A 27430-nucleotide genomic window follows, 5' to 3' on the forward strand; every position below is an offset into this window, starting at 1 on the left:
TTCATAGAGAAGCAGCCTTCACATGGATCGAATGTGCGATATTATAATACCCGGTATGAGAAATGGATCAACAATCTAGTATCAAAATCTCAAATCCATGCTTTTCATTTTCGAAAGGGTGGTATCGCGTAGGTACAAAGAACAGTTCTTCCCTCTGACTGCTGGGATAAATAATGCCTATACATTAAACAAAGTAACATGTAACATTCACGCCTTTAATTCCCCTTACGGGACTTCCGCTTCATGCGCTTCTGTCCGATAATGCGGTTGCGCTTAGCGGCCTTGTCCTCGTCTTCATTCACCTTCTCATCTTTGGGGCTCTTTCCATTTCCAGTCTTGCCACGCTTCGCGTCCCGTCCATCCCGGCCATCCCGGCCATCCCGGCCATCTCGTCCACCTCGTGCGTCTCTTCCATCCTTTCCTTTACCACCACGAGTATCAGAGCGCTTCCTCTTTTGACCCCTCTCTCCGTCACCCTCGGCATCATCTGAGCGCTTGGGCCTGGGCTCGCGGGATTTAGCCTGCAGCTCATTACGGCGCTTAACGACCTGGGCGTTCTCAATGGCAAACTCAACAACGAGGCTCTTCTTCTTATCCCGGTCTTCGGGATCCTGAGCAGAAGGAGGAACTGCCATGGAGTGGCAGTTCAGCCAGCGCAAACTCATCAGTGCGTGACGGTGAGTGAAGAACTCGATGAATCCGTATCCACGACTGCGACCACCTCCAGTCTTCTCGGAGACCTTGGTACCCTCGCGAGTCTCGAAGACGACCTTGGCCTGGCGCACAATACCCATCTTCTTCTGCTTGCGCAGCTGCTCCAGCTCCTTCATGGTATCACGGGATCGCTGCTGCTCCTCTTTTGAGAGCGGGTGGCGTGCGCCCGCCTTGACATCCTTGGCGAAGTTGACGACGGACTCTCGAGCAAGCTGCTTCAATTCCTTGGAGTCGATCTGGCGGGGGAGGTTACGGATGGCGAGACGGGTGAGACTGAGGTGGAGAGCTGGGTTCTTCTTGATGAAGGTCTCACGCTGCTTGTAGCTGTCCTCGCGCATCTTGACTTCGGAGGGAGAGAGCTTCTTGTAAAGTGGGGAGTTGGAGGGGATCGTACCCTCGTTGAGGAGGTACAGGCGGCGCTTGTCTGTGTCGCGGACCATACGGCGTGATACTCCCTCCTCTTCCAGCTTGGCGGCTTGGCCCTTGCTAACGGCCCGTGCGACTTGTAGGACGCGGCCTTCCAAGGTGTAGCGACCACTGGGGTCGGAGTTGTCATCTTGAAGGACGGAGTGCTTCATAGCGGTGTTTGACTTAGGCTTGTCCTTGTTAGGGGCCATGGCTTCGGCTCCTCGGGGGGCTTCACGAATGCATGTGTTGGCGTCTTCGGGCTTCCAGAAGCAGGCGAATCCTGTGCCTCGAGGGCGTTCGGTCTCGTAGTCAAGGACCACACGTGCGTACCGTAGCGGTCCAAAGTGAGTTTTGAAGTGGTCGTAGAGGGCCTGGTCTGTGGCGGTAAAGGGGAGGTTGCGAATGAAGATTGTGGTGGCATTTCGGTCATCCTCCTCCTCTGCCTCATCATCGTCCAAGTCGTCTAGTTCATCGAGATCGTCGTCCTCATCGTCGTCTTCGTCGGAAGAGGTTTCGTCGTCTGAGGGCTCCTCCAGAACACCCTCGGCATCTTCCGTCTCAACATCATCAGACTCCTTCTCCTCTTTCTGCTCCTCCTCCTCGTCGACGTCTTCCTTCTTGGTAGTTTCCCAAACTTCCTTCTCAACAGCCCAATCGACAGCGAGTTGACGTCCATCGATCTCCTTTCCGTTGATCATCTGCATTGCCTTCTCGGCGTTCTTCCTGCCACGCATGGTAATGAAACCGAAACCAGAAAGTTTGCCATTCCTCTTGGGGAGGGTAACAAACTTGACTTTTCCAAAGCTGCGGAACAGGACATTCAGATCCTCGGGCTCCTTGATACTCCACGGCAGATTGCGAACAATCAGCTTGGGCGGCAGGCCCTGCCCTCTCTCCTCTTCCTTCTGCTTCTTGGTCTCGCGGGATGCGGCAGTGGGGACACTGCGTCCAATTTTCTCATCGATCTCACGCTTACGAGACTCGGCATAGTCGACGCGAATGATTTTCCCGTCAAACTTGGACCCGTTGAGTTCCTTCAGAGCGCTCTCCGCATCCTCGACATCGGCGAATGTAACAAAACCGAATCCCTTGGACACCTTTGTCTCTTTGTCACAGACAACAACAGCGTGTTTGATAATGTAGGATTGCGAGAAATGTTCTGCCAGGCTCTCTGTCGTGGCTGAGGTGGGTAGTGAGCGGACGAAAAGAGTTCTCTTGTTCTGTGCGGTCGAGGCCTCGGCGGCGGGTGTAGTGGCCTCGACTTTGATTTCGGGGCTCTCGGCGTCCGAGAGACGTCGTTTCTTGTGTAATTCAACCATGATTGCTTTGTTGCGACAGCGGTCTTTTTTTTCTGCGGTCGAGGAAGAACAAAAAAATTAGCGGCAGAAAATTGAGGCAGATTGACCCAGGCGGTGTGGGTCCCATCCAGATAAGCCATAGCTTTATCGACTTATCAACTCTCCATTAATCGCTCTGCTATTAACAACCTGGGAACAACATATTGGGGGCCGAGATGGATTCCCCACGCCCTTCAGATACCCCAGCTGCAGGTGCATCTTCAAGACCGAAAGTCCAACAACCGAAACCCCAAGCCCTTGCCAACCGCCCTGGTCCTTCCGCGATTCTAGTGTCCACGCGACAAAAGGGAAACCCAATCCTAACCCACATAAAGCTCATACCCTGGGAGTATGCCGACATCCCCGCGGACTATGTGGTTGGCACCACCACGTGCGCAATGTTCCTCTCCTTGAAATACCATCGCCTACACCCCGAATACATCTACTCCCGAGTGAAACAACTAGCGGGCAAATACAACCTCCGCCTCGTACTAGTGATGGTCGACATACAGAACCACGAAGACAGTCTCAGGGAACTGTCCAAAACATCGATCATTAACAATTTAACCTTGATATTATGTTGGTCTGCACCAGAGGCTGCGCATTATCTCGAGCTCTTCAAGTCCTCGGAGAACGCACAGCCCACTGCCATTCGAGCCCAACAGGCCCAATCCTATAAAGAGTCGCTGGTAGAGTTTGTCACGGTTCCCAGAAGTATCAACAAGTCTGATGCCGCAAGTTTGATCTCCACCTTCGGCAGCTTGCAAAATACCATCAATGCACAGCCAGAGCAGATCAGCGCTGTGCCGGGTTGGGGAGAGAAAAAGGTCCAGCAATGGTGCCATGCAGTCCGAGAAGATTTCAGAGTCGAGAGCACGAAGAGGGCTTCTGCGACACAACGCCAGGCTCAACTGCCAACCGTGAATGTGCATGACAGACCTGATCAGAATATGGATGAAGAGGATGAAGAAGAGGCGATTCTTCGTGAAGTCCTAGCGGAAAGCAGGAAAACGGCAGCTGAGCAAACCGTACGGCCTACTGAGCCTCAGGCTGGAGGTCAACCAACTGAAGAGATGAGTGAAGGTGTCGCAGCGGCACTTGCCAGGCTCAGAGACAATGCTGGTTGAGAAACGACATCCAGTTTTGCCTTCCAACTTCTAGAGATTGGCCTCATCCTCACCTTGACTGCTGACTACGGGATCTTTTTGCAAATGCCCTCATTCCAGGGCCGTGGGGACGCAAGAACGCAATGGCATTCCTGCGCATAGCGGTCATGGCTTGAACGAGCTGCGCGATCTCATGGTGATGATAATTTGCCTATGTCCGGGACCTAGATCCAGTTCATGGGAGCCACCCGCTCCTACTCATATCCACAGCTAGGTGTATATGTTACGTTTCCAGTAAGCTTCTGGGAACCAATGCTTCTGGTGTCGCTGGACATAATCCTCTTCAATTCCCAAGAGCTCACCATTTTTGCCCCGTCTGTAATGTACAACATATACTCTGGCATATCCGGGTATCATGAACATCCTTTCTTTTGGGCCAACCTAAGATATTGCTCATCGGGTTTCTTATTGTTTGTGGCCTCGCTGTCTTCGCTGGCGGGAACTGGCTACCTGTCTTAGACTAGAGTTTCTTTCTGTTCCATTGTGTTTTCCGTTCATTATTATCCTAATTTGGATTCAAATCCATCTGTCTACGGCGACATTCGAAACACCCTCCTTCATACGCCATATTTCCCTCCGTTATAAATTTTTTTTTGCCCTCTCTTTCTCGAGGGTTTGGTTACGTTCGTATACGAAAGCTGACTAACCGGATGCTTACTCATCAGACATGGCGGCCCCGGTCGACGATATCGGTGGAGTCCTGCGCTTCATCACACGATGATTATTCGTTCTCCCCGCTGAGAGGTATCTGGGCGCAAGCCAAACCTAGAATGCTATCAACATGGTTCAGCCGGACTATTCAAAAAGTCGCTCAAGGGTCCTCCTGAGGTCAAAGTTAGGATGCAGAACTTGCAAGTAGGTGCTAGCTTCCTTTTTCCATAGACAGGGTTTGATATTGAGCGTGTCGTAGAATTCGACGAGTCAAGTGCGGAGAAGAAAAGCCTAGCTGTGTTCGATGCACCAGTACAGGTCGCAAGTGTGACTTTGCAGACACACAGTCCTCTTTCTCTTCCCCAATCTCGGTCATCACCAACCCCTTATCCTTATCACCAAACACCAACACGGTGTGGCGAGAGCGTCGTGCATTTGCTTACTATTTCGAATGTGCTGCCTTCTCCATTGGTGGTGGATTGGATGTTGATTTCTGGCGCACTGTTGTTCCACAGGTTTGCCGCTATGAACCTGCTGTGTGGGATGCCATCATCACCATTAGTGCGCTATTTGAGCGTCCCCAACAATCCCCGGATTCCGTTTTCTTCACTAGAAACCATCGAGATGTCTTGGGTTGGTACTCGCGCTCGGTATCTACTGTTCGCCAGCGCATCGAGCAAGGTAGCGTAGACGCCTTTGTCGGACTGATTAGTTGCGTGCTTTTCATCTGCATTGAGGCCATCCAGGGAAATGCAGACGGGGCAATGCAGCTTTATCATCAAGGTTTCCAGCTGATTGCCGCTTTGCGTTCCCAAGTAGCACCTGCGGCTACGAATAGAGCTCCATTACTGGACGGTGTTATTATCCCGATCTTCATTCGCTTGGGAGCATTCGCTCTTGCCTCCGGTGGGGTTCCCGTGACCGCTTTACTACCAGACACTGGAGATGCCTTGAGGGAACAGTTTGACTCACTCAAGTCTGCTCGAGAGGCGATCGTGCTCCTAGCAATAGATATCCCATCCTTTGAACGCACTTTCTCCAAGCATCTACTCCAGGCAGATGGCTCGCATGTGCCCGAGGAATTCAATACTAGACTATTCATTCTAGCGGCCAGGCTGAGGAACTGGCGTACTGCCTTTAATATGTTGATGACAGTTCTTCGCGCTAAAGACGTCTTATCGCCGCAACAGATTGGTACCGGTGCTCTTCTGTTGAGTTATCATGAAATGTTGTATGTCATGCTTGAGACCTGCACATCATTATCATTTATGCAGTTCGACGCTTATCTACCGAACTTCCAAAATATCGTTGAACAATCTGCCATTGCACCTAAAGCCTCGGTGCGATTAGATGGCACCCAACCACCATTTACATTTGACCTCAATATTGGTCTTCCGCTCTGGTTCACCAGTCTTCGGTGCCGCGAACCGCATACCCGACGTGCGGCACTGGCTCTACTTCGTCAAGCACCCTCGGTACAAGGGTTTTACCAGTGCTCCATGTGGGCAGGCGTGGGCCAAATAATCATGGAGTTAGAAGAATCACACGCAATGGCAATGAATGCAGCCCATCCTACGCCCAATTTCGGTGCATTGAATTCAACAAACGGACTAATTTCCAGCCCCGAAATTGCCGTAAGTTCATATTCTGCTCATGCGAACATGAGACCGAAAATACCACCAGCATTGCTTATCCCAGAGGAGGCGCGCATTGGACCCATTGCTGCTTTTCGGTCAATGGATGGTTTCCCCCCTGGAACCACAGAGGCAGATATCGTGGAGTGGAACCGGGGCCCTGATCAGGTCTTTCTGCGATTTTCCCAGATTGAGCGCAGTTTAACTGGCAATCCTAGTCGGATGGTGTACAAATATATTCCACTTGATTTCTGATCATAGTACCAATTCGTTCGATGTGCACTGGGTGTATTATTGATCGATTTGACCCAGAGAGTCCGTACATGTAGGGCAACTGTGCTTTAAGATTCTATTTTTTTGCCTTTCCTTTCGACTACTCCCATTTTGCGTGTGTGCTGGAGACTGGGTGGGGCTTGATATTGGAGGGGTATATGTTGGTTCACAGCCGCGGGATGCTGATCGGCAAGGATACATTCGGCCCTATGTGGAATACGTTGAAGCCCAATTCCTCGGGAATTTAGAACATATCAGATCCCTCGCCTTTAGGAGTGTTTGTTCTTTCTATAATCCGCTCTCCTTTTTCCCGACTAACACAAGGCCATAATTATTTACCTTTTTCCGTCGCTCTCATTTTTATTAAGAATGAACTGACTCAACACTTTGTTGAATTTATGCCTCTGGGAAAGGCTGACTCTACCCTTGTTCAGGCGAGCGAGCACCCACTTCCGTGTCGATCCTTTGAGGAATCTGATGCGCCTGCCTCGAGGCATGACGATGAGCCGCCCTAAAGGCCCACAAGATAGCCACACACGCTATCTACGAAAATACTCCGGCTTAGGCGATACTCGCGGAAGGATATAATTTAGATGCGGAATTTTTGAACAAAGGAAAGCTGTGGGGGAAGAGCTGTGGACTCGGGGAATCAGGCGCAGAGCTGAACATCGTCACATATAGATAAACAAGTCCAAACTATACTGACTAGCTTTGGCGATGATCCTAATTCATCTTCGTGTTTGGACATATTGAAAACTGTACTCCGTACTTTGGGAACAACACCGTCACCATAGTCGATACTCTGGCCAATGAGTTGGCTGAAACTCGCAGAAGAAATCACAAAAGGATCGGCACATGAGCGAGCAAAAAGAAAAAGAAATATACCGTCCCACCCTCGATTACACACTATTCAGTAAATCCCTTCATAAACAGGTCTTATTTCACTTCATCTATGTACGCCTGGTCAACTTTCGGGCAAGCGAAGCCAAGGTATATATTGCGGTTGTGGGTGAAACCCTAGCTGAAACGTAAAATTCTCTCCAATTCTCTCCAATTTAGGTTATCCAACCATTTCAATTAATCATGCAGCTTTCTCTGATAGGATTGGAATCATTTAGCAGTGGATTCTGCGTGGATAATGAGCAATTTCCGATCGACAAGGAAAAGTGGCGTGGGCCGGCCCACGAACGCACGAGCACATAGGATCTTATCTTTTTTTTTCCTGTTAACCGCCAGTAGTGAGGGCACTAGGGATCAAATCTCCACATGGCCATGAACTGCCCCTGCAGTATGTGACTAGTTAGTTTTCAGTTAGTCACTAGGAAAATACGAAATCCGACTTCGGTGCTTGTTTACTATAAAGGCAATAATTCCCTGTGTGTCCACATGTGGTCCAACCTGATTTAGCACGAACTCTGGACAAATTCTGCCTTCTACTGTCAACCATCATGGGTGTTCGCCCTTTGATCCGAAGAGCGCGAATTGTGTTCCGCCGCATGTCCACTGAAGGCAATGACAATGACCTCCTCGCACAGAACACAGGCCATGATGCTGGGAAGGGTGGCGCTCGGAGTCCAACCAGCTCCGTGGTGCTTGAGGAGATACCTGATGGGAGTGCCCAGCATGGTGTTCAGGATGTCGAGGCCGTGACGATGACGTGGACGAGGGGTACGCTGATCGCAGTCTTCATCAAGTAGGTTCTCAATTGTGTCGCGCATTCAATGCCATGATCAATGTCCCGACAGACGCTAATATCATAACTCCAATAGCATTTGGTTCCTTTATTTTGCGAATGCGTTTCAATCTACGGTTATCGTTACTCTAAACCCCTATGTGACAAGTTCATTCAAAGCACACTCGTTGTCGGCGGTTCCCACAGCTCTGGGTGATGTCTTTGCAGCTGCCACCTATCTACCTGTCGCAAAAATGATGGATGTATGGGGTCGTGCAGAAGGGTTTCTCTTGATGGTCATATGTTTAACCATCGGCTTGGTTCTCATGGCGACCTGTAATAGCTTTGAGATCTACTGTGCTGCCAACGTGAGTTCTAAAAATGGCATGATGTTAAGTGTGCGGTGCTAACTGACATGTAAGGTCTTTTATTATACCGGTTTCTACGGTATGGAATACGCAGTCGATGTTATGACAGCCGACGTTTCAACCCTGAGAAACCGTGCTTTCGCCTATGCCTTTACATCATCCCCATACATTATCACGGCATTTGCGGGACCAAAGGTTGCGAACGAATTCTACCAGCAAGTGTCCTGGAAATGGGGCTTTGGCTGCTGGGCAATCGTCGTTCCTATAATGGCCGCCCCGCTATACGTTATGCTGAAGTACAACCTGTATAAGGCGGAGAAAGAAGGCTATCGGATCAAGAGGCCGAGTGGTCGCACAGTGATCGAAAGCATCCGTCACTGGACTATTGAGTTTGATGGTAAGTACTCTGCTTTTTGATTTCTATCCTCAATGAGAGAAGGCGAGATCTAATCTAAAATACCAGTCTTCGGTGTCTTCCTGTTCACTGTTGGTCTTGTGTTGTTTGAGCTTCCCTTCGACCTCGCCCATTACGCCCCCGATAATTGGGCTTCTGGCTATATTATTTCCATGCTTGTCGTCGGATTTTGTATTCTTTTCTTGTTCGCGATTTGGGAAAGGTGGCTGGCTCCAGTGCCTCTGTTCGAGTGGCGACTTCTTACGGACCGCACTATTGTTGGTGCAGTTCTCTTGGATGCAACCTACCAGCTCTCAAACTATTGCTGGAGTTACTACTTCACATCCTGGCTGCAGGTTAACAACGACCTATCCATTACCACTTCCAACTATATCGTCAATATCTTCGATATGGTCTCTGGTGTATTGTTGCTGGCCACAGGTTGGCTAATCCGGAGAGTTGGTCGTTACAAGTGGACTCTATATATTGCCATTCCGCTCTATATCCTCGCACAGGGCTTGATGATCTACTTCCGCCAGCCAAACATGCATGTTGGCTACCAAGTTATGTGTCAAATCTTCCTCGCTATTGGTGGTGCAACCTTCATTCTTGTGGAGCAGCTTGCTATCCTAGCGGCTGTCGACCACCAACACGTCGCCACAGCGTTGGCCGTGTTAAATGTGGTTGGCACTATTGGCGATAGTGCGGGTCTTACCATCAGTACCGTCATCTGGCAAAACACATACTTGAAAGCTCTTCTCCGATACCTCCCGGACTCGGCTTTGCCGAATCTAAACAACATCTACGAGGATCTCGCCACGCAACTGAGTTATCCTATCGGAAACCCCACCAGGCTAGCTATCCAGAAGGCCTACGCCTACTCCGAACTTCATCTACTTTCTGTCGGGTGTGGTATTATAGTTCTGGCAATTCCATGGACAATTTTGATGAAGGATATCAATTTGAAGAGGAAGCCGCAGGTCAGGGGCACAGTCTTTTAGGAAGACAACCAGTATAAGATAATATAAAATTTCACGCGCCTCGGAATGGGATTCTTTAACCTTTACTACAGTTACCTGTGGCCATCAACAATTAAATCGCTTCAGCCTTGAGATTTCTAAATGTGGGATCTGACCGCGTGGCTCAGACGGAAATAAACGACGCGGTGGGGTCCTCTTCTGCCAATAAACTTGTAGTTTCCCAAGGTCCCAGTAAGATTTCGGATCAGATAATCAGATAACTCAAAACTCTCCGATCATAGCCAAAAGCGGTTAAGGGTGGGTCCGTGGTCCGTGGTAGGAGCGGCTAAGCAAAATGCCGATGGTCGGTTGCTCATTGTACGAACTCAATCCGAGGTCGGACGACGGGTCGGGGTTTTTTCCTACGACAAGAAATCAACCTGAGCTACTATAAGTGGGGTGCCTCGATGTCACACTGGTCCAGTGGAATACCCCAATACTCAAATGACTCTATCAATCTCTTGGCCTTGCCCTTGACCGCAGTTCAGGCATAATGCCATGTGACCACAGCAATCCAAGCAGATGTGTGATTCGAATGACAGCTGATTTAACTCTTCCATGGCTTTGTCGCCGCGATGGATCAGGCAGACAAGAAAGAGCGGAGGGACTCTGGATCCCACGACGTCACACCTCCGGAGAAACTCGTCCGTCAGTACAACGGAAGCGTGGAGATTGTTAGGGCCGGAACTCTCGCCGCACTGGTGGAAAATTTGACGCGCCACGACAAGCTCGACGGTTCCTTCAACCGAATATTCCTCACCACTTATAAGCATTTTACCTCTGGAGCAGAGCTCCTTGAACTCCTCATCGATCGATTTGACTGCTCGCCTCCCATATCAAATGCCACCCAGGCTATAGAATGGTCGACCCGGATAAAGCCACTCATTCGATTACGCGTGATAAATGTTCTGAAGCAGTGGCTCGAACATTTCTGGTCTGAGCCAAACGGAGTTGATACAGATCGGAATTTGCGAATACTACAATCATTTGCAAAGCGCGCCACGGATGCCACTGAGACAGGCGCGACACAACAACTGCTCACGGTCATTCAGCGCCGACTCGCCGGTTTCGATTGCAAGAGAAGATCACTGTCGTCCATCTCAACCCCGCCAAAGCCAATTCTACCACGGAAATTAGACAAACTCCAGTTTCTCAAAATCGATGCCACGGAGATCGCCCGGCAGCTGACTATCATGGAGGCACATATGTTTGGCAAAGTACAACGAGACGAATTGTTAAACAAAAACTGGCAAAAGAAAGAGGGCTCCAGTGCACTTGAGCTAGCTCCAAACATCAGGGCCTCGATTCGGTATTCCAATCAGCTCTCTAATTGGGTTGGCACCCTAATACTCGCAGAATCGGATTTGAAAAAAAAGGACTCAGGTGGTAGGGCATTTGGTCAATGTGGCGAACGTACGTTGTAATATCTATAGCTTCACCCTTGTAAGTCTTCCTGTATGCTAATTTTCACCTTTTACAGACATGTCATCAACTCCAAAATTACTCCGCGGTAGTCTCTATCCTGGCAGGCTTGGAAAGCGCACCCGTCTACCGGCTTGCTCGCACTTGGGCAATGGTTACCGAACGTAGTTGCAACACACTAAGGCCCTTACAAGCCATGATATCCAGTGCACACAATTACCAGGCCTACCGTGACACCTTGCGGGTTGCAATGGCACCATGCGTTCCATTTCTTGGTCAGTTCTATCATTCACCATTTGAAATTGCCGATGATTAACCATTCAACAGGTTTGTTTTTGAAAGATTTGACATTCATTGAAGATGGGAACCCAGCTACGACACCAGAAGGGCTCATCAATTTCCACAAATATACCATGCTGGCATCAACCATCCATGAGATTCAGCGTTTAAAAGAAGCCCCTTACGCTTTACGACCGGTGCCCGAGTTGCAGGAATATCTTGCGACTCAGTTGCAATCGGCTGTCGATTTACAAGACATGTGGGATAAAAGTTGTGAGCTGGAACCTCGAGGCCGGGATCTTGGAAATAGACCCCGGGATTTATATACCCCCACAGGAGGCATGTTCGCGTCTATGGTAGTCGCCTGCATGGTCCTGGATGATTGATGAGTCAATTTCAAAAATATAATATATTGTTTTATTGAGTTGAACTGCATAAACAAACCAAGTGGGCTCACATTCGCCACGAGAAAATTGAGAAAAGCTAAAACCACAAAATTGATAACATGTCCTATGATCTTTTCTAGTCTAGACGACATTAAAAGTCCAGACAACAACTCCTACCCTTCGTTACTGTCGGAGGTATGAGGATATTTCGGGGGTAACCTTGGGGAAATGAATATTCAACTTAAGATTTCTAATCGAAGGCAGTCTCTCCCAGCGGCAAGAGAAAGTCAACATTCAACAAAGGACTTGCGAACAGCTCAAGAAAGTCGTCGGTATGATAAACGATAATAGTATCCAACATTTGAACACCCGCCTTTAACTAACCTACATACTCGGAACCGCGCGTGTTACAGCTAATCTACGAAGGTACTGTTCGACTGGACAGACAACGGAGCTCAAGAAATATGTTTACCCTCTCATGCTAATCGCCTCCAATCTGATGTACCACTAGGTTTTCTGACCTGCCAGAAACATCAACAAGCCATGCGGTGCGATGATACGGGGGATCGAAGGTTGCAGCCAGGCCATCATGGAATCAATTTGATAGATCATAAACGAGTTCCGCTGTAGGGTGCACTTGCGGTGAATATGAGCTTCTTTCGGTGGTAATTTCTTCCATCTTAGGTCGTGGCTCGGGCAGTGGATGTGTGGAATGTGCTAGCTGTCTATCCTATCCTCCAGAATTAGGTTACAACAAACCCTCCCCGAGCTGATTTATATTCATCTCGGGGTACGCAGACATAAGAAACTCCGGTGCTCGGACCTTATTGGGACGACCGAGCATGAGAAGCATGGGATGGCACCGACACTTTAGAGCGCACCGTGCATTATCTATCAAGAATTCATAATATTATGGCTACTTTTGCATGTTCTTAAATATGAGGAGTGAAATGCGATATGCATACACATGTCCCACGGGGAATACGCTAAACCCATCTAGGTAATTGTATTCCCTAAGTAGGTAGTGATTGTCGGTCTTGGCATTACTTTCTCATTGTAATCCAAACGGGAATCCATCGATGGACTCAAGCCGCTGCGCCTATGTGATTCCATAACAGCATTTAACCACTCGACCAAAAGATCATAGGGACAATCGAAAACTCCGATTGTCACTGCAGCGGTGTTTATACCAGGCCCTAGACTCTGTTCGGGACCACACTCATAGAACCATTAGCCTTAGCAGTTGTAGTTATATAGTTCTTAGATAGTTCTCTTCCTCTCATTGCGCATCTCAGAGATTTCTAGTGCACAACTACATACTGCTCCAACTCTAACAAGATACTCGGCCTTAGAAAGGAGCCAAGCATCACAATGCGCTTCCACCAAGTGTTTTCGTTTATTTTCTTTGTATCAGCATCACTCAGCAATCCAGTGCCTTCGTATACATCGAAAGACGCTCAGGATATCCCAGTCATCCTTAACAGGTTATTCAATACATCCATAAGTCACACTCCCTTCAGCGGGGACATATATCAAGGGCTATATCAGCTCGAATCCAAGATAACAGACATCGCTACAGGCAAAATCAATCCAGTGTCAACAATTGAAGAAGGCCTTTCAGTCCTTGCCTCACTTCCACACATCAGCAACAGCCGAACAATGCTCGAACACGCGATCGACATAGTATCCCTAGGTCTAGTCCCAACAAACATCATCGACATCCTCAACGGCATAACAAACCACGAAATAAACTCCATAGCCAACAACAACACAAAAGACCCAAGTCCACCAATCCATCCAACAAGGTCCTTCGGAGATGCACCTTACAGCATCCCCGAAGAAACCCTCCGCAGCGCAATCCACATCCCTTCAACCTTCACTTACGGCCAAAACAACAAAATCCCCGTCCTCCTAGTCCCAGGAACCGCCCACCCAGCCGGAAGCACCTACTACTTCAACTACGCGAAGCTGTTCACAGCAAACCCACACACAGACCCAGTATGGGTTAACATCCCAGGCAATTCACTAGACGACATCCAAAGCAACGCAGAATACGTCGCATACGCAATAAACTACATATCAGGACTCTCGCGGCGTCCCATCGGAGTGCTAAGCTGGTCGCAAGGTAGCTTGGACGTGCAATGGGCGCTGAAATACTGGCCGTCGACACGAGCCGCGGTAAGCGATTTCATGGCTGTTAGTGGTGATTTCCATGGGACGCTTGTTGCCACGCTGTGTGCGCTTGCTAAATCGGTTTGTCCGCCCGCTGTGCTGCAGCAGGGGTATGATACGAGGTTCATTCGGGCTCTGCGTGGTGAAGATGGGGATTCGGCGTTCGTGCCGACGACCAGCGTGTACTCTGGGAATGATGTTATTGTTCAGCCGCAGAGTGGAGAATGGGCTTCTGCGGCGTTGGGAGATGTGCGTGGGGTTGGGGTGTCGAATGTGCAGGTGCAGGTTGCTTGTGCGGGGCGTGCTGCCGGGGGGTCTTATTCGCATTCGGCTATGTTGGTTCATCCGTTGGCGTATGCTTTGTTTGTTGATGCTTTGGTTCATGAAGGGCCTGGGCGATTGGAGAGGATTGATCTTGATGCTGTTTGTGGGGAGTCGATTGCACCTGGTTTAGATGTGAATGATTTTTTAGGGATGGAGGCTGTGTCGAATGTGGTTGGGGTGCTTGATGTGTTGTGGTATGGATATAATCATGAGAGTGAGGATCCGCCGCTGAGGGGCTATGTCCATCACCACGAAGTTGGGCTGTAATGGGTGTTGGGGTAGGAAGGTGATGGGCTATGCAACGCTATATTCCGTATTCACCCCCAAGGGAAATCTATAAGTCCATATCGGACAGGGCTCTATGATACATGTAAAAGGCCAAATGCTTTCATTGGGTATTATTGGGTGGACCTCTAGACCGAAACTGCGAGTCCGTAGAGATCATCCACGGCAACAAAAAGCATATCATATCAGGAAACCTCCCCGACGCCAGTCGGCAAGTCGTGACACAACATTGAGTACGAATATGAAGAAAACAAAACAAAAAAATAAAGTGGATATAACACCCGGCAAGCAGACTGAAAAACGATGTGTCGCAAACAACCTTGGAAATAGCAGTTCATCGTAATTCGGGCACTCTATTGCACGGCCAGTGGGCTATACGACACTGTCACCCAGAAAATGGGGTTCATGGTACAGTATGTGGACAGAGGCATGGCATGCAAGGGAGTAACTCGAAATGGGAGTCATCAAATTTGGTCAAAAGAAAATGTTAAATGGAAAGCGTGAATTTACGTAGGCTTTTCACATCCAATGCGGCCCAAGAGAGCTTTCCGATCACTCGGGTCGAAAGGAACACGACCACGACCCCGCGCGCGCACTGATGCAGTGCCGTTGGACCGCCGACGAGCCAAGCCAGGAGCGTTTCCGGTTTCGAGTGCGTCGGTAGGGGCACCGTCCTTAGCAGCCAGATGTGCTGGAACGTGGGATGCGGTCTGGTTTCCCACTTCCACTTCGTATTCGTCTTCCTCGTCACTGCGGGTATCTTCGGCGTTACCGCCACAAATCACACCATAGGCAACACGGACAATCATGCTGAACCACACAATGGACAGTCCCTCGAGGACCAACAGGACGGATAAGAATATCCATTTGAGAGTAGGGTTGAAGCAGATGGGATTGTCCAAACTGAAGTATGGTCCAAGCATGTATGCGAAGGCATTTGGGGCCTCCGCTGAGATGAACTCGCTTGTTGAACCGGTGTAACAGCCATAGGTGAGTTCGTGGGGGAGATCATAATAAACGGACCAGCACACCATGGGGTAGAAGATGTGTCGGGTAATGAACCATGTACCCATGAAGAGGCCAAAGCCAACATTGCAGGCTGTTTCGAACTTGGAGTACTTGAGAATCTTCGCAGACTGTGGAGGTATTAGTGGCTGTTTAGGAGCACTTGGAAGAAGAATGATTGACGAACCGGTAACAAGAAGTCCACAATGTCCATGAGACACAGTACTACATTGGATACATTGTACATGGCGTAGATGTAAGCAGAGCTTAAGAGAGCACTGGTGATAATGTGGTGGGAAAGCATCTGGACATGGTCCTTCCGTCTCTCTTCCACGTGGATCACGAAGATCTGCTGCACGAGGAATGCCAGCTCAACGAGAAGATACCACTTCATCAACCCAGACAAAGGACGGGCGGGCCACTGCGACCACATAGCGGCGAAATCGCCCCAATAGTATGACGTCTTCCACAGGTACTGCAATGTAGAATCAACGGTTAGTTATATATTCCCAGGTAAATATTTGTGGGCAAAAACACACCAATCCGACTCCCCAGATGAACGAATAGTACATAGCTTGCCAACCCTGCTCAGCGATGCGAATCGACTGCTTGCGCTTTAAACCGCAAGCGCGCGCCAGTGGCTGCATGAGCCATTCAATGGCGATAGCACGGATACCGGTGAGTGCGACAGCAGCACTGATGACGAAGTAGACATCGTCCCAGCCCTGCACGTATGAGTTCGACGATTCGTTATAATAGGACAATTGGAAGAATGGCTGGGTATATGGGCGGAGGGAGGGGTAGAGGTTATGAAGAGCCAGCAACATAGCCAGGGTGGTCAAGGAGATTCCTATAGAGAAGCAGATTGGTGTTAGCGTTACTAGTATTATCAGGATGTGGGGGATTTCGCAAATCCCGGGGATTGGATGAGCGCAGCGACTCTGTCAGGTATGGGTCGTGCCTGTATCTCCATATTAATCCAAGGATTGGGGTGTTTCTTCATACCGATCTGGTTGGCAACCACCCATTCACGGAACGTGGTCTCCTTGGCTGGGCGCAATCCACTCGGAGAGGAAACGTAGGCATTGCGCGCTTTCAGCTCTGGTAAAGGTTGCGAAGGCACAACTGTGTCTGCCATGGTGGAGAAAGCACCAATAGTGTGGAGGAGATTCGAAATTCCACGGGGGGCCGTGGGAGGAGGAGCGAGGGCCGAGAGTAGAGTCGAGAACCGGGAATCGAGCCAAAATAATCAATGCCGAGATGGATGTGGGACCTGCCTCATCTGAGCCTTATTTACTTTCTAAACTTGACTCGTTCAACCAGGAACGTGAAAAGCAACAGTGTCAAAGTGCAAGAGAATAATTTGAAGGAGAAAAGGAGGGAATAGAGGGGGAACATGGTTCAACTTTCGTTTCATCTCTTCACGACGATCATCGCTCCACTCACCGCCTCGTTAAATGTTGAATGTCAAGATTGATGGATGATTGGGTGTATATGAGGTGCATGCAGTAAATCAAGATCTATCATGGCTTGATGGATATATTTGGTTGAATTCTGTATACAACATATATTGTAGATATTTGATGTCAACAGTCTACCATTTCCGGTCTATTTACACTTCTTTTAACCAGTTCATAGTCTTGGCACTTTGAAAAAATTGGGATATTAATGGGATAATAATAGAATATGTACGATGTATATTAAGATGATACGTATGTCACTCTAAACCCTCCGTAACATTTCGCACAAAATCATTAGCACTGACCCCCAATTGAGCCAAATCAATTCCACCCTGTCCAGCCATTACTCGTGACATAGCTCTAGCAACTTCTTCCTCCTCCCAAATATTGTTGAGGATCTGCTCCCCACCTTCTCCGGGACCCTGAGTGGGGTTCTCGGCATTAACCATAGTCCGCCAGTACAAATCATCTCGATTCTTCAAAGTCGAATCTCGAACCACCGCATTGCGGGTAACGCTCGCAGCATGGAGTTTCGTGTTTGTGCCCATAAGCGTCTTCACGGCCATCGACACCGCCTCATCAACCTGCTCAACCGTGGAGGGTGGTTTGAAAAAGAACCGGTTAGTCGCGGAGAGCCAGAGCACAACCGAGCAGATCACATCGCAGATTACGAACGCCAGCGGTCGCAGGAGCGTGATGTGGTGGTAGATGCCGGAGGGCGGTGTCTGGCCCGCGCGCACAGAACGTGGCGCACCCTGGATCGCGTCGTAAGTGGCCATTATGTAGATGTCGATGGCTGCGAGAACAAGTCCAGCTAGGGTGAACTTTATGCGCCAGCGAGAGGCCTCGCGTCCTGCGATGGGCGCAGATGTGGCCACGCCTAGGAGCAGCAGGTGTCCGAGGTGTGGTAGCAACACGTGAAATGGGAGGTAGTACATGAGGTATGTGTAGAGATTGTCGAAAGAGCAGTATTGGCACGAGACTAGGGCATCAGGGCCATAGGTCAGGTACACCTTGCGGGCACCGAGAGAGGTAAACTTGGACTGGAGAAGGTTGTCGGCTTCGGTGAGGAAGTTATCTGGCCGAAGTCGGGCGAGACGGTTGAAGATGACATCGGTAGGGGTGTTTAGACGAGAGCGAGTCTGGGAGAAGATGTTGGGTTCGGGCGCGTGGGGGTTGAAAGGTAGGCTTAGAAGTAGAAAGAAGACAATGCCACCGAATAAGATGTTCAGCGCGCGACCGGGCGCGGCAGGGAGAGGACGCGGTGGTGGCCGACTCGCGATGGATACACGGAGACTTCGATAGGCGGTAATGAGGCGTGGGACTATGACTGGGCCGAAAAATATGAGGAGTGATTTGACGCTATTCACGGTCAGGATAGATTGCGGATGTAGAGAGAGAGCTTCCAAGACTTACGTTCCCCAGGAGATTGCAATGGTAGCCATATTTGCTAAAATATGGACCTCACTTCATCGGAATGTCGAATAGATTTGAATCGAGTTTCGACGAAAGAAAGGTGTAAGAGTGTTCGAATGTCATATGTCGCTTCATTGAAGTCGGGGCCAAACGTGGGTCCCCGTCCTTTTTGGAAATGCCCTTCAGCCACTTAGTTTAACTACTATTTCCCCTTCCACTATTAATAACACAACACTACGAATGGTCACCATGAAAACGATATGTCTTAATTAAATCTGTTAAACACTAATAATCAAATGCAAAAGAGGGGAATAAAACAGCGCCGAGTGCGCCCATCGCCATAACGCAAGATTTCTTATTCAACCAACGCAAGTTCTTTCTTTCCTTCAATAGTCGACCAGTCAACCAGCTCAAACCATGTGACCCGAGTACATAGCAGGGTGGTGTGCGAGGTCGGGAGGACGAATCTCCGCAGAGTCACGAGAGTACTTGGAGGAAGCGGCGTCGTTCTCTTGAACGAGGGTCGGGTTCATGGGCTTGGAGATCTTGAGTGGGAACCGACCGGTGAGACGCTTCGTTGCACGCTTGACGGGGTTCTGGCGAGTGTAGGTGGGCAGGGATTCCTCGCGCTTCACGCTCAAATGGAGGGTGCGATGACTGCTGGACCGACTCATTGCCTTTTGTGGTGCGACAGCGCCATCTACCCGCACCTGGCGGGCACTGACGCCGGTTTCAGGGTCGCTAAAGATGTAGCTCTGTCGGGAGAAGAACGGGTTAGTATTGGGCCAAGGAAATACATTGGGCGGATTGGGGGATTTTGATATCGGTACTTACTGCCAGGACGTTCACCACACTGATTATCATTGCCAGCACGCCGGCGGAGATGATAATTTGCCAGAAATTCATTCCAATGGCTTCCTGAGTCATGGCCTTGGTGTTCAGGTTGCCCAGTGTCGCTACACCCAGGATCATCATGATTCCACCGAGAGAGTAGAAGCTAGATTCTTGTCCGAACATCGGCCAGTGGTTATCGAAATAACCTTGGAGAATGGGGAGCTCCGAGATGATCATAAAGACTGCCAACGTTAGCAATTTATATCACAAACATGGAAGGGAAGGTTATACTTACGGCTAACTAGAGCCACCACGGCATGGGTTACCGCCTCGAAGAAAAAGAAGCTGTTGAGCATGTCGATTTTGGCCAGCAAAACTCCACAAGCAGCTATAAGGTCCATAAAAGTGATAATGTTGAGAACGCGAATAACGTTCAAGATCACGTACCCTGGACCGGCCAGGGATTCACGCAAGCGAGTCATCATGATTGAGGCACGGGACTATTTTTGCACTTGTCAAGAATGGTAGATACTCGTTGTCGAGTGTGTATAGAAGATTGTCTGTTAGCAGACTTGGGTGGGGAAGGTTGGGATTAAAAGAGGGAAGAAAGCGACTGTCCAGCAGAAAGCTTGATATTCAAAGAAAGAATAGAACAATGCGATAGAATGAGATCAACTCGAGGACAAGAAAAGAATAAAGAAACACGAAGACAAAAGGAAAAGGGTGAATGGGACGACAATGAAGAAAGGCATCTATGGAAGAATGGTCATTGAGATGCCGCAGCCTAAATGTATCCTCCCGACAAAGGCGACAGTACTTTTCGACTATGAATAGACTTGAAACGTATGGATGAATCACACAAATGGTATGTATCTAATTTGAGTCCTAGGTTAAGAAATCGGCAGGGTTCTTCACCCCATCTCTGCAGAGGGAGAGATATACTGCAACACTGCAGGAGGTGTTTCAATGTAGCGATTTAGGCAATAACTAGAGACCTTTAAGCGCAGAGATCGGGGTTGTAACCGGAACAAGCCTAATTACCTACTCTTCTGGCATTGGGATCTCAACTAGAGCCCGATGTAATCAAATGACTGGTCATCAGTAGAGGATACTCGGCCATGCTGAAACTAGTGGGCGGCTACAAGTCGCCCTTGTTTCCCTCGTGTTCCCCATGTTTCGTTTCTTCTTACTTCAAACTTGCCTTACTGCCTGATGAATATACTTCAAAGGATTCTAGATCATATGTGTATCAAGGTAAATCTGGTAAGATGTTTGAAGGGCACAATACATTGTAGGTGGTGGGCTTTGAGGCGAAGCGCCAGGGTGAAGTAGAAAGCCAGAGTTGAAACAAGGTAAGAATATGGCCCAATCACCGCCAGCACATAGTCGCCAATCAAATGAGTCAGGATAAAAAACAAAGAAATATCCTGATACTCCAATACTTCAATCAAAGAATCAAGAATGTCAAGAGGATGTTTATAGTGAAGTACTCCGTAGATGGGTGGACCCCCTGTGATTCGCCGGAACGCCGACCCCTCCAAACTTTTTCTCTCTCTGAACATCTCGCGCCCCCAAACCGTTTTTTGATACTCTGGCGATAATACTATAAACAACATGACACGGGGTAACCAACGTGATAACGATCGGGCCAAGGCCTTGAAGAAGGCGGGCAACTCGGTTCGTCGTATCCCCCTCTCCCCTCCTTTGCGTTCATACTGACCGTTTCTACAGAAGAACAAAAACACCCAGACCGGTACTGAATTCGCCAGGAGCAAGGATGATGCCGCTGCCATCATGCGTGAGAAGCAGAGGAAGGGTATGTATCCTGCGCTTGACGTCCAATCCACGCTCTGAGACTAGTGTACTGATCGATTCTCTTCTACAGCGGACGAAAAGAAAGCCGCCGAGGCTGCGGCAGGAGGCAAGAAAAAATAATATGCTTCAATCCTTCGACCCAACCCGTCAGTAGTCAGTCTTATCTCCCTCCACCTTCCTCGCGACCGCCCGAAACATACAACCCGCCGAGCAGTGTCGCAAAGTGTACTACGAATGAAGGACGGCGCTGGCTTCATGGATAAGATCGGAACGATCCGCCTATGTCCAGATTTCAAAAACGGGGGGCTAGGTGTCTAGCGAGGCGTTTGTTTGAATCCCATCGGCGTTCATCATATATTTAGCCCAATCATGTATACCAAAGCGCTAACCAAACGAGGCAACGACACATGAGAAATATCATGGAGGTGCAATTTTGGTGGTAATCGTAAACACGTAAACAGGTATTATATACATCCATATCTCATCCGGTTATGTATCCTTCCCTTGGCCATTTACGACCCAATATACTCTGGCCTGGGCCAGCCAGGTCTGCCATGACTTCTTCTGTCGGCTATCTTGGGTCATTTTGGAACCACGAGGTCCAGTTTCTTGGTTATAGTGTAATAGAATGGTATCCTCAACCACGCTTTCAAGCCCAAATTGCCTCGATGCTTGGTCGATGAACGTCCAAAGGCTCTCGCCTTCCCATCCAACGTTAAGTGCAAACTTAACCACTCTCTCAAGAGCATTCACTCGACTCCGTTGCTCCGGGACATTGCTCAGCACGTACAGGCAGAAGCTCCAGCCCGATATATCGCGTGGATTAGCCAAGCACCAAGCAACCACCCGTTCGAGAACCGACTGCGCTGAATGGTCTTCCCACGTTGGTTGCCCAGTCGTCTTCTCCACCGTAGCAGCGAGAAGCACGTCCAACTGTCGCATATAGCTGAAAGCGTAATAGTTCTTGGGATGCAGCTCTCCAGCGCGAAGAACAACATCCAGTTCTGTCCGTTGCAGCTTGAGCAGATCCTCAGAACTCCAATGCCGTCTTTGAAGCAGATGGACAACCACCCACAGCCGGTGGTGCCAGAGCGTCGGCGACTTGGTATGGCGATGGAGTGGTGAGCACTGGTAGCTCGACATGAGGGAAAGTTCGGCTTCTAACAACTCCGTTGCGGTAGAGGTCTGGTTTGAAATACCAGGGCAATGCGTCATGGCTGCCTGCAGTCGGCGCTTGCGCCAGTTGCAGGCTGTGAGATGCTCGCAGTCGAAGAGGAGCATAACTTCTGTAATAGCTGAGTCTGCATTTCGAGTCTGGGCGTCTATCGGAAAGGAGGTTTGGAGATCATCTTCGGACATGAGCATTAATCGGTCGAAGAAAAGCTGGCGCGCGACCGTGAAGGCCTGCACTAGTGCTTTCTTGGTTATTCCTAGTGAGCATCCATCCTGGAGGAATGTAGCGCCTAGGCTTGGTGGGATTATCTCGACCTCGAGGACTTGGTTGTCTCTATATGAGAAGATGCGGACAAGTTCCTGGAATGCATCCTTCGGGTTGGACATTTGAGGGTTTGGTTGTTTGGTGGAAATTGGGAGGAATAATCGTCAAGGCCTCATCATATGTAACTTGTTTCTTTTAAAATAATTCCGTATTTTATTTGTCCTGTCACAGGCAAAGCGGTAGACAAGATGGTGTAGAGCCGTGATACAGTGAAGGCGGAAAGGCCAAGTCCGCTGTTATTTCCACCTTCCCACAACCAGGGACGTCATTCACTCCTTCAACCAGCAACCAACATCTCAAATATCTTGCCAGGCCATTTCCTGTCTCTCCCAGCAGAGTTACCAGACACTCGCTTGGTCAGCCGACTGTGCCGCCGTCGCATTCTTCCAGGCTCCCCGAGCCTGCGCCGTCGCATCCAACGCCTCTTGCCAGCCCCCGCCACGATGTTGTCCCTCGTCCTCACAGTCTTCTTCGTGCACATCGCAATTTACCTGGTCAATACGATCGGTGCGAGTACCATTGACGGTCTTGTATGTGTCCAACAATCCCATTTGTGGCCGTTGAGAAGCTTCCCAGCTCCGCGGCGCACCTCTGTTGTGATTCCACACGCTAACACCTACTCGCTTTGGCATACAGTTATGGCTACTTTACCTAAGACTGCCGACGCCGACCTCGCGGGCTGCACGCAAGCAGCAACAGCTGAAGCGCCAAGTCCTCGAGCAGAAGCACGTAATGAACAGCACAAGCTCCCAGGATGAGTTTGCGAAGTGGGCGAAGGCTAGGAGACGACACGACAAGACCTTGGAGGAATACGAGGCGCTGAGTACGTGTCACTGCCATAAGGCTACAGGAGACGCTGTTATATGTTTCTCAGGCTGCTAACACGCTGGTCTTTCTACAGACAAGTCGCTCACCGCACAGAAATCCTCCTTCGACTGGACCGTGAAGATCGCCCGCTGGCTCAGCACAAACGGGTTGAAGATGTTCCTGCAGTTCTGGTACTCGAAGACACCTGTCTTCCCGCTCCCCGAGGCCTGGTTCCCGTACTACGTTCAATGGATTGTGTCCTTCCCTCGCGCCCCGCTGGGATCCGTCAGCATCCATGTTTGGAGCAATGTCTGTGCGACTACCATTGCGCTCGCCGCCGAGATTGTGGGAGCATTGCTAGTGCAGGTGGTTGGCCAGAAGAAGGTACAGAAGGAGGCTGCGCCTGTCGGTGCTGAGGGTAAGGCAGAGTGAACGCGAAAGCATGGGCTTAGCTATATTGCATGGGGACCGGTTGTATTATACGAAGTGAAATGCTACGATTTACTTACGAATATTGCATTTTAATCATTCATTTCAATTGCATTGGTATTCGAACTGCTAGGGGAAAAGAAAAACTAGCTATATAGATAATGTTCATCAGATAATTTTAAATCGTTTATCGTCAACGATCCCTTGGGATCTCTGTGCTTGACTCTATGATTGGTATATCATCACGCGAACAAGAAAAAATAAAAGCCTATGGCAAGATAGAAGAGTCCGGCCCCTATGACAGGGCTTCTGCGATGAGACAATATCTCATCACCGCTTTGCCATAAGCTACAGACTCCTGAAAAGAAAAGACCATGGAACTCCTCGCCTCAAGAATGAGCCCCATTGAGTTACCTCCATCGACTTCCGAGGAAGCAGAGAGGAGGCAATCGCATGACTATCCGAACATGACGAAAGGCAACCCAATACAAGGAAAGATGTTTTACCACCAATCCTTCCCCCCTCCAATACCCAACACACACCCTATTGTTTCCAGAGACATCGTGAAATGTAACCGTCGGGTGGCACGGGATACCGTGAGGGAATAGGGCGTAAGCCGCTATCGAATTGCTTCTATGGCGGCGCGTTTCCGCAGTGCCTGGCTTGGTACTTTGGTTTTACCCAAAGCGCAGGGTGTCCGGGGACTTTCTCCCAAAGCAAAATTGGAAAAGGGAGCGAGGCTTCCTTTTGTGTGTGAGCTTTGAATGCGATTCTTTGAGCGAGGAGTTGGGAGAAGAAAAGGAAGTGGAATCTTCGGGCCGTGGCTTTTATTTTTCTCGCGCTAGTCAGGTGATGGGGCTAGACTTGGTTGGGACTAGCGTGAAATGACATTTAGGTTAGGGCTTGCGATGTTTCGGAGGCAACATAGAAGTAAAGCATTAGACAAAAACACTAGGAAAAATGTTGGGGTTCTTTTCGCTGTTACAAGAAATACAAGTAGACACACAGAGACCGAGATAATATTCCGGAGGGGAGAAGAAGACCCTATTAACCTGAGGGATCCCTATCAACCACTGCCATTTGTTCATCCTGATCTAGGCTTTAAATAGTACTAAAGGAAATTTACTGATGAAGGGAGAAAAAAAAACACAATGCATTTGACAAAAAGGCTTGATGAATGAAATTACAAACAATTTTTACATGATCCCGTTTACGCCTTGGACTTGGTCTTGGTGGCCTTCTTAGTGACCTTTCCCTTCGCCTTGGTTGTAGGGGACTTAGCAGCAGGGGACTTAGCAGCCGGTGACTCTGTAGCAGCGGCCTTGGGTGTCTCTGTCTTCTTGCCCTTCTTGGCCTTCTTGGGGGTATCATCGGTAGGAGCAGGAGCCTCAATAGCAGCAGGGGCCTCAACAGGGGCAGAGGCCTCGACGGCCTTGGCAGGCTCCTCGGTGGCAGCCTCGGTGGTCTCAGTGGCCTCGACAGCCTTGGGGGCCTCCTGGACGGGGACATCATCGACACTCTTCAGCTGGGGAAGATCAAGCTCGTAACCCAGAGCCTTGAGCTTGTTGACCTTAGCCTGTCTCTTCTTCTGCTCGGACTCGATGCTCTTCGACCACTGATCACGTGTCTTGCCCTTCGCGAGACGCTTCTTCTCGATCCGGTTCCATGGCGTAACCTTGAAGCGGCGGTTGGCGCCCTTCCAAACCTCGGGGTGCAGCTGCTCTTTGGGAACGTACTTGCACTTGACGATGTGGCCGTACATAAGGTAGTTGTCCATAGTGTCAGCGACAATCTTAGCGACGGTAGTCGAGGAGAATTCAATGAAGGCGTAGTGCTTGGAGCGGCCGGTGAGACGGTTACGCGAGAGACGGAGTTTGGTGATTTCGCCGAATTGGGAGAAGTAGGCCTTCATCTGGTGCTCGTAGAAACCGTGGGGGATACGTCTGAAGATGGGATGTTAGATGGGTCGGGCTAGTCAGAAATTACGGTCGAAACTTACCCAATATAGACAGTTCCGGGCTCCTCGGGAGGACCGTTCTTGCGCAGCTGCTTGGCGAGCTTGCGCTCAGCCTTCTTGGTGTCCGGGGCCTTGGGGATGGGTTCACCCTCTTTGTAACCCTCACCATCGGACTCGTCCTCGTCACCGCTGCTCTCGAAGCCCTTAATGAGGGCCTCAGTCTGGTCATCATCACCCTCGTTCTCAGCCTCGCTTTCATCAGCGGGGGACACATCCTCCTCGGCCTCCTCCTCTTCGGACTCGACAACGGGCTCGGGCTTCTTGGTCTTGGGGGCGGCCTTCTTCGCGGCAGCCTTCTTGGGAGCGGGGGTGGCCTCAGCCTCCTCCTTCTTGGACTTCTTAGCGGCGGGCTTCTTCTCGGCCTTCTTGTCAGCCTTCACAGGTGCGACAGGCTCTTCGGCCTCCTCGTCGGTAAGGAAGTCGGCAGCACGCTTGCGAGGCTTGACCTGACGTGTGGGCTCGCCATTGGTCTTGGCCGGCGCAGCAGCCTTCTCTGTCTTGGACTTGGTACCCTTCTCGTTCTTCTTCAGGATAGACTTAGGAGCAGCCTCCTTGGTTGCCTCAGCGGGCTTGGCCTCGGCCTTCTTGGTTTTTTTTGGCGGGCGAGTCGGCGGCGACAGGCGCAGCTGTAGCAGTGTTAGTGAGATGAAAAGAAATTCCACCGGTCATAAACTTTTCACATACCCTTGCGCTTTGAGACTCTCTTATCAGGGGCCATTTTGACGTTTTGTTGTGTCGAATTGGGAGACTCTATGTTGCTCGATCATCTGCGGGAAACTTTTTTTCATCTCTGATTTGCTTGGAAGGCGGTGAGCCACCTCGACCATTACCACCGTCACTGCCAAGATGTTTACTTACTACCACCCAAAATACTCCAACCCCAAATGGGCCAAGAAAATGGGGAAGACTAAAAAAGGACCCTTGTCACACGCGCAGGTCTGGGATGATTCTGCCTTGGTTCAGTCCTGGGACGATGCTGTCGAAGAATACCAGGTCAGTCGCCAAATATGCGATTCACGTGACCGATATCTAACCTGACGGCAGCATTATTGGAGCATTCACACCAAGGGTGAAAATGTTGAAGATGTCTTGAAAGAAGCAGAAGACACTGGTATTACTCCAGCTGTATCTCACGACGACACTGAAGGCGCTAAAGCCACCGATGATGGTGTCACCAAACCTGCAGATGCAGACATCCCAATGACCATTGACGACCACACTTCCGAATCTGCTCCAGAGGTATATTGCCATTTTATTGATGTGTTCTTTATCAAAGGATTTACTGACGAAGGATAGCCTTCTCAACCCGTGGCTCATGCCAGTTCGGCAGATTCCACTCCTGCTATGCCTATGCCGCACCCCATCATGGCAAATGGTATGCTCCTCCTTCGAGATATGTTGATTCAGGTACCTAACATATACTTCTAGTCCAAGACGAGTCCTTGAAGAACCTCATGATGTCGTGGTACTATGCAGGCTACTACACGGGTCTTCATGAAGGCCAACAACAAGCGACCCGTTCCTCGAGCTCATGATGCGACTACGGCTTAGAGTGAAAGGGAATGTGTCTTGTTGTTCGAATGAGCAAATTCGCGGAAACGGTTCTACGAAGGACAGGTTGAGAAACAAGATCCTGCAGACAAAC

The 27430-nt window shown here is 49.7% G+C and overlaps 15 protein-coding genes across 15 annotated transcripts; 9 read left to right on the forward strand and 6 right to left on the reverse strand.

Annotated features, from left to right (window-relative positions):
• Positions 1-215: 215 nt before the first annotated feature.
• On the reverse strand, positions 216-2441 carry N7516_005861 (mRNA-binding ribosome biosynthesis protein NOP4; the record flags this gene model as incomplete). Its single annotated transcript, XM_057218581.1, has 1 exon — positions 216-2441. One exon carries the CDS (start codon positions 2439-2441, stop codon positions 216-218), a length of 2226 nt encoding a protein of 741 aa, XP_057072672.1.
• A 194-nt stretch (positions 2442-2635) lies between these two features.
• On the forward strand, positions 2636-3586 carry N7516_005862 (DNA repair protein RAD10; the record flags this gene model as incomplete). The annotated part of the gene is made up of 1 exon (XM_057218582.1): positions 2636-3586. One exon carries the CDS (start codon positions 2636-2638, stop codon positions 3584-3586), a length of 951 nt encoding a protein of 316 aa, XP_057072673.1.
• An 820-nt stretch (positions 3587-4406) lies between these two features.
• N7516_005863 (uncharacterized protein) lies at positions 4407-6165 on the forward strand (the record flags this gene model as incomplete). The annotated part of the gene is made up of 2 exons (XM_057218583.1): positions 4407-4480; positions 4536-6165. 2 exons carry the CDS (start codon positions 4407-4409, stop codon positions 6163-6165), a joined length of 1704 nt encoding a protein of 567 aa, XP_057072674.1.
• Positions 6166-7631: 1466 nt separating this feature from the next.
• Positions 7632-9618, forward strand: N7516_005864 (uncharacterized protein; the record flags this gene model as incomplete). The annotated part of the gene is made up of 4 exons (XM_057218584.1): positions 7632-7876; positions 7953-8223; positions 8278-8620; positions 8687-9618. The coding sequence occupies 4 exons, from the start codon at positions 7632-7634 to the stop codon at positions 9616-9618; spliced, it is 1791 nt and encodes a 596-aa protein (XP_057072675.1).
• A 593-nt stretch (positions 9619-10211) lies between these two features.
• Positions 10212-11723, forward strand: N7516_005865 (Ras-GEF domain-containing protein; the record flags this gene model as incomplete). Its single annotated transcript, XM_057218585.1, has 3 exons — positions 10212-11049; positions 11253-11333; positions 11386-11723. The coding sequence occupies 3 exons, from the start codon at positions 10212-10214 to the stop codon at positions 11721-11723; spliced, it is 1257 nt and encodes a 418-aa protein (XP_057072676.1).
• Positions 11724-13094: 1371 nt separating this feature from the next.
• N7516_005866 (putative lipase) lies at positions 13095-14486 on the forward strand (the record flags this gene model as incomplete). Its single annotated transcript, XM_057218586.1, has 1 exon — positions 13095-14486. One exon carries the CDS (start codon positions 13095-13097, stop codon positions 14484-14486), a length of 1392 nt encoding a protein of 463 aa, XP_057072677.1.
• Positions 14487-15010: 524 nt separating this feature from the next.
• N7516_005867 (uncharacterized protein) lies at positions 15011-16647 on the reverse strand (the record flags this gene model as incomplete). Its single annotated transcript, XM_057218587.1, has 4 exons — positions 15011-15640; positions 15697-15984; positions 16049-16359; positions 16515-16647. 4 exons carry the CDS (start codon positions 16645-16647, stop codon positions 15011-15013), a joined length of 1362 nt encoding a protein of 453 aa, XP_057072678.1.
• Positions 16648-17226: 579 nt separating this feature from the next.
• On the reverse strand, positions 17227-18414 carry N7516_005868 (uncharacterized protein; the record flags this gene model as incomplete). Its single annotated transcript, XM_057218588.1, has 2 exons — positions 17227-18331; positions 18386-18414. 2 exons carry the CDS (start codon positions 18412-18414, stop codon positions 17227-17229), a joined length of 1134 nt encoding a protein of 377 aa, XP_057072679.1.
• A 381-nt stretch (positions 18415-18795) lies between these two features.
• N7516_005869 (uncharacterized protein) lies at positions 18796-19704 on the reverse strand (the record flags this gene model as incomplete). The annotated part of the gene is made up of 3 exons (XM_057218589.1): positions 18796-19140; positions 19220-19461; positions 19515-19704. The coding sequence occupies 3 exons, from the start codon at positions 19702-19704 to the stop codon at positions 18796-18798; spliced, it is 777 nt and encodes a 258-aa protein (XP_057072680.1).
• A 1129-nt stretch (positions 19705-20833) lies between these two features.
• On the forward strand, positions 20834-21154 carry N7516_005870 (4F5 domain protein; the record flags this gene model as incomplete). Its single annotated transcript, XM_057218590.1, has 3 exons — positions 20834-20896; positions 20951-21035; positions 21105-21154. 3 exons carry the CDS (start codon positions 20834-20836, stop codon positions 21152-21154), a joined length of 198 nt encoding a protein of 65 aa, XP_057072681.1.
• Positions 21155-21523: 369 nt separating this feature from the next.
• Positions 21524-22594, reverse strand: N7516_005871 (uncharacterized protein; the record flags this gene model as incomplete). Its single annotated transcript, XM_057218591.1, has 1 exon — positions 21524-22594. The coding sequence occupies one exon, from the start codon at positions 22592-22594 to the stop codon at positions 21524-21526; it is 1071 nt and encodes a 356-aa protein (XP_057072682.1).
• Positions 22595-22975: 381 nt separating this feature from the next.
• On the forward strand, positions 22976-23771 carry N7516_005872 (guided entry of tail-anchored proteins factor 1; the record flags this gene model as incomplete). The annotated part of the gene is made up of 3 exons (XM_057218592.1): positions 22976-23062; positions 23169-23355; positions 23434-23771. 3 exons carry the CDS (start codon positions 22976-22978, stop codon positions 23769-23771), a joined length of 612 nt encoding a protein of 203 aa, XP_057072683.1.
• A 371-nt stretch (positions 23772-24142) lies between these two features.
• On the forward strand, positions 24143-24532 carry N7516_005873 (uncharacterized protein; the record flags this gene model as incomplete). Its single annotated transcript, XM_057218593.1, is given in 2 exon segments — positions 24143-24364; positions 24377-24532. The coding sequence occupies 2 exon segments, from the start codon at positions 24143-24145 to the stop codon at positions 24530-24532; spliced, it is 378 nt and encodes a 125-aa protein (XP_057072684.1).
• Positions 24533-24978: 446 nt separating this feature from the next.
• Positions 24979-26503, reverse strand: N7516_005874 (RNA-binding protein; the record flags this gene model as incomplete). Its single annotated transcript, XM_057218594.1, has 3 exons — positions 24979-25711; positions 25768-26411; positions 26486-26503. 3 exons carry the CDS (start codon positions 26501-26503, stop codon positions 24979-24981), a joined length of 1395 nt encoding a protein of 464 aa, XP_057072685.1.
• Positions 26504-26631: 128 nt separating this feature from the next.
• On the forward strand, positions 26632-27320 carry N7516_005875 (uncharacterized protein; the record flags this gene model as incomplete). The annotated part of the gene is made up of 4 exons (XM_057218595.1): positions 26632-26778; positions 26830-27024; positions 27082-27160; positions 27214-27320. 4 exons carry the CDS (start codon positions 26632-26634, stop codon positions 27318-27320), a joined length of 528 nt encoding a protein of 175 aa, XP_057072686.1.
• Between the last annotated feature and the right edge of the window lie 110 nt (positions 27321-27430).

The sequence above is a fragment of the Penicillium verrucosum genome (assembly GCF_028828655.1).
Source record: "Penicillium verrucosum strain IBT 35672 chromosome Unknown utg000002l_segment0_segment0, whole genome shotgun sequence".
Classification (NCBI taxonomy): domain Eukaryota; kingdom Fungi; phylum Ascomycota; class Eurotiomycetes; order Eurotiales; family Aspergillaceae; genus Penicillium; species Penicillium verrucosum.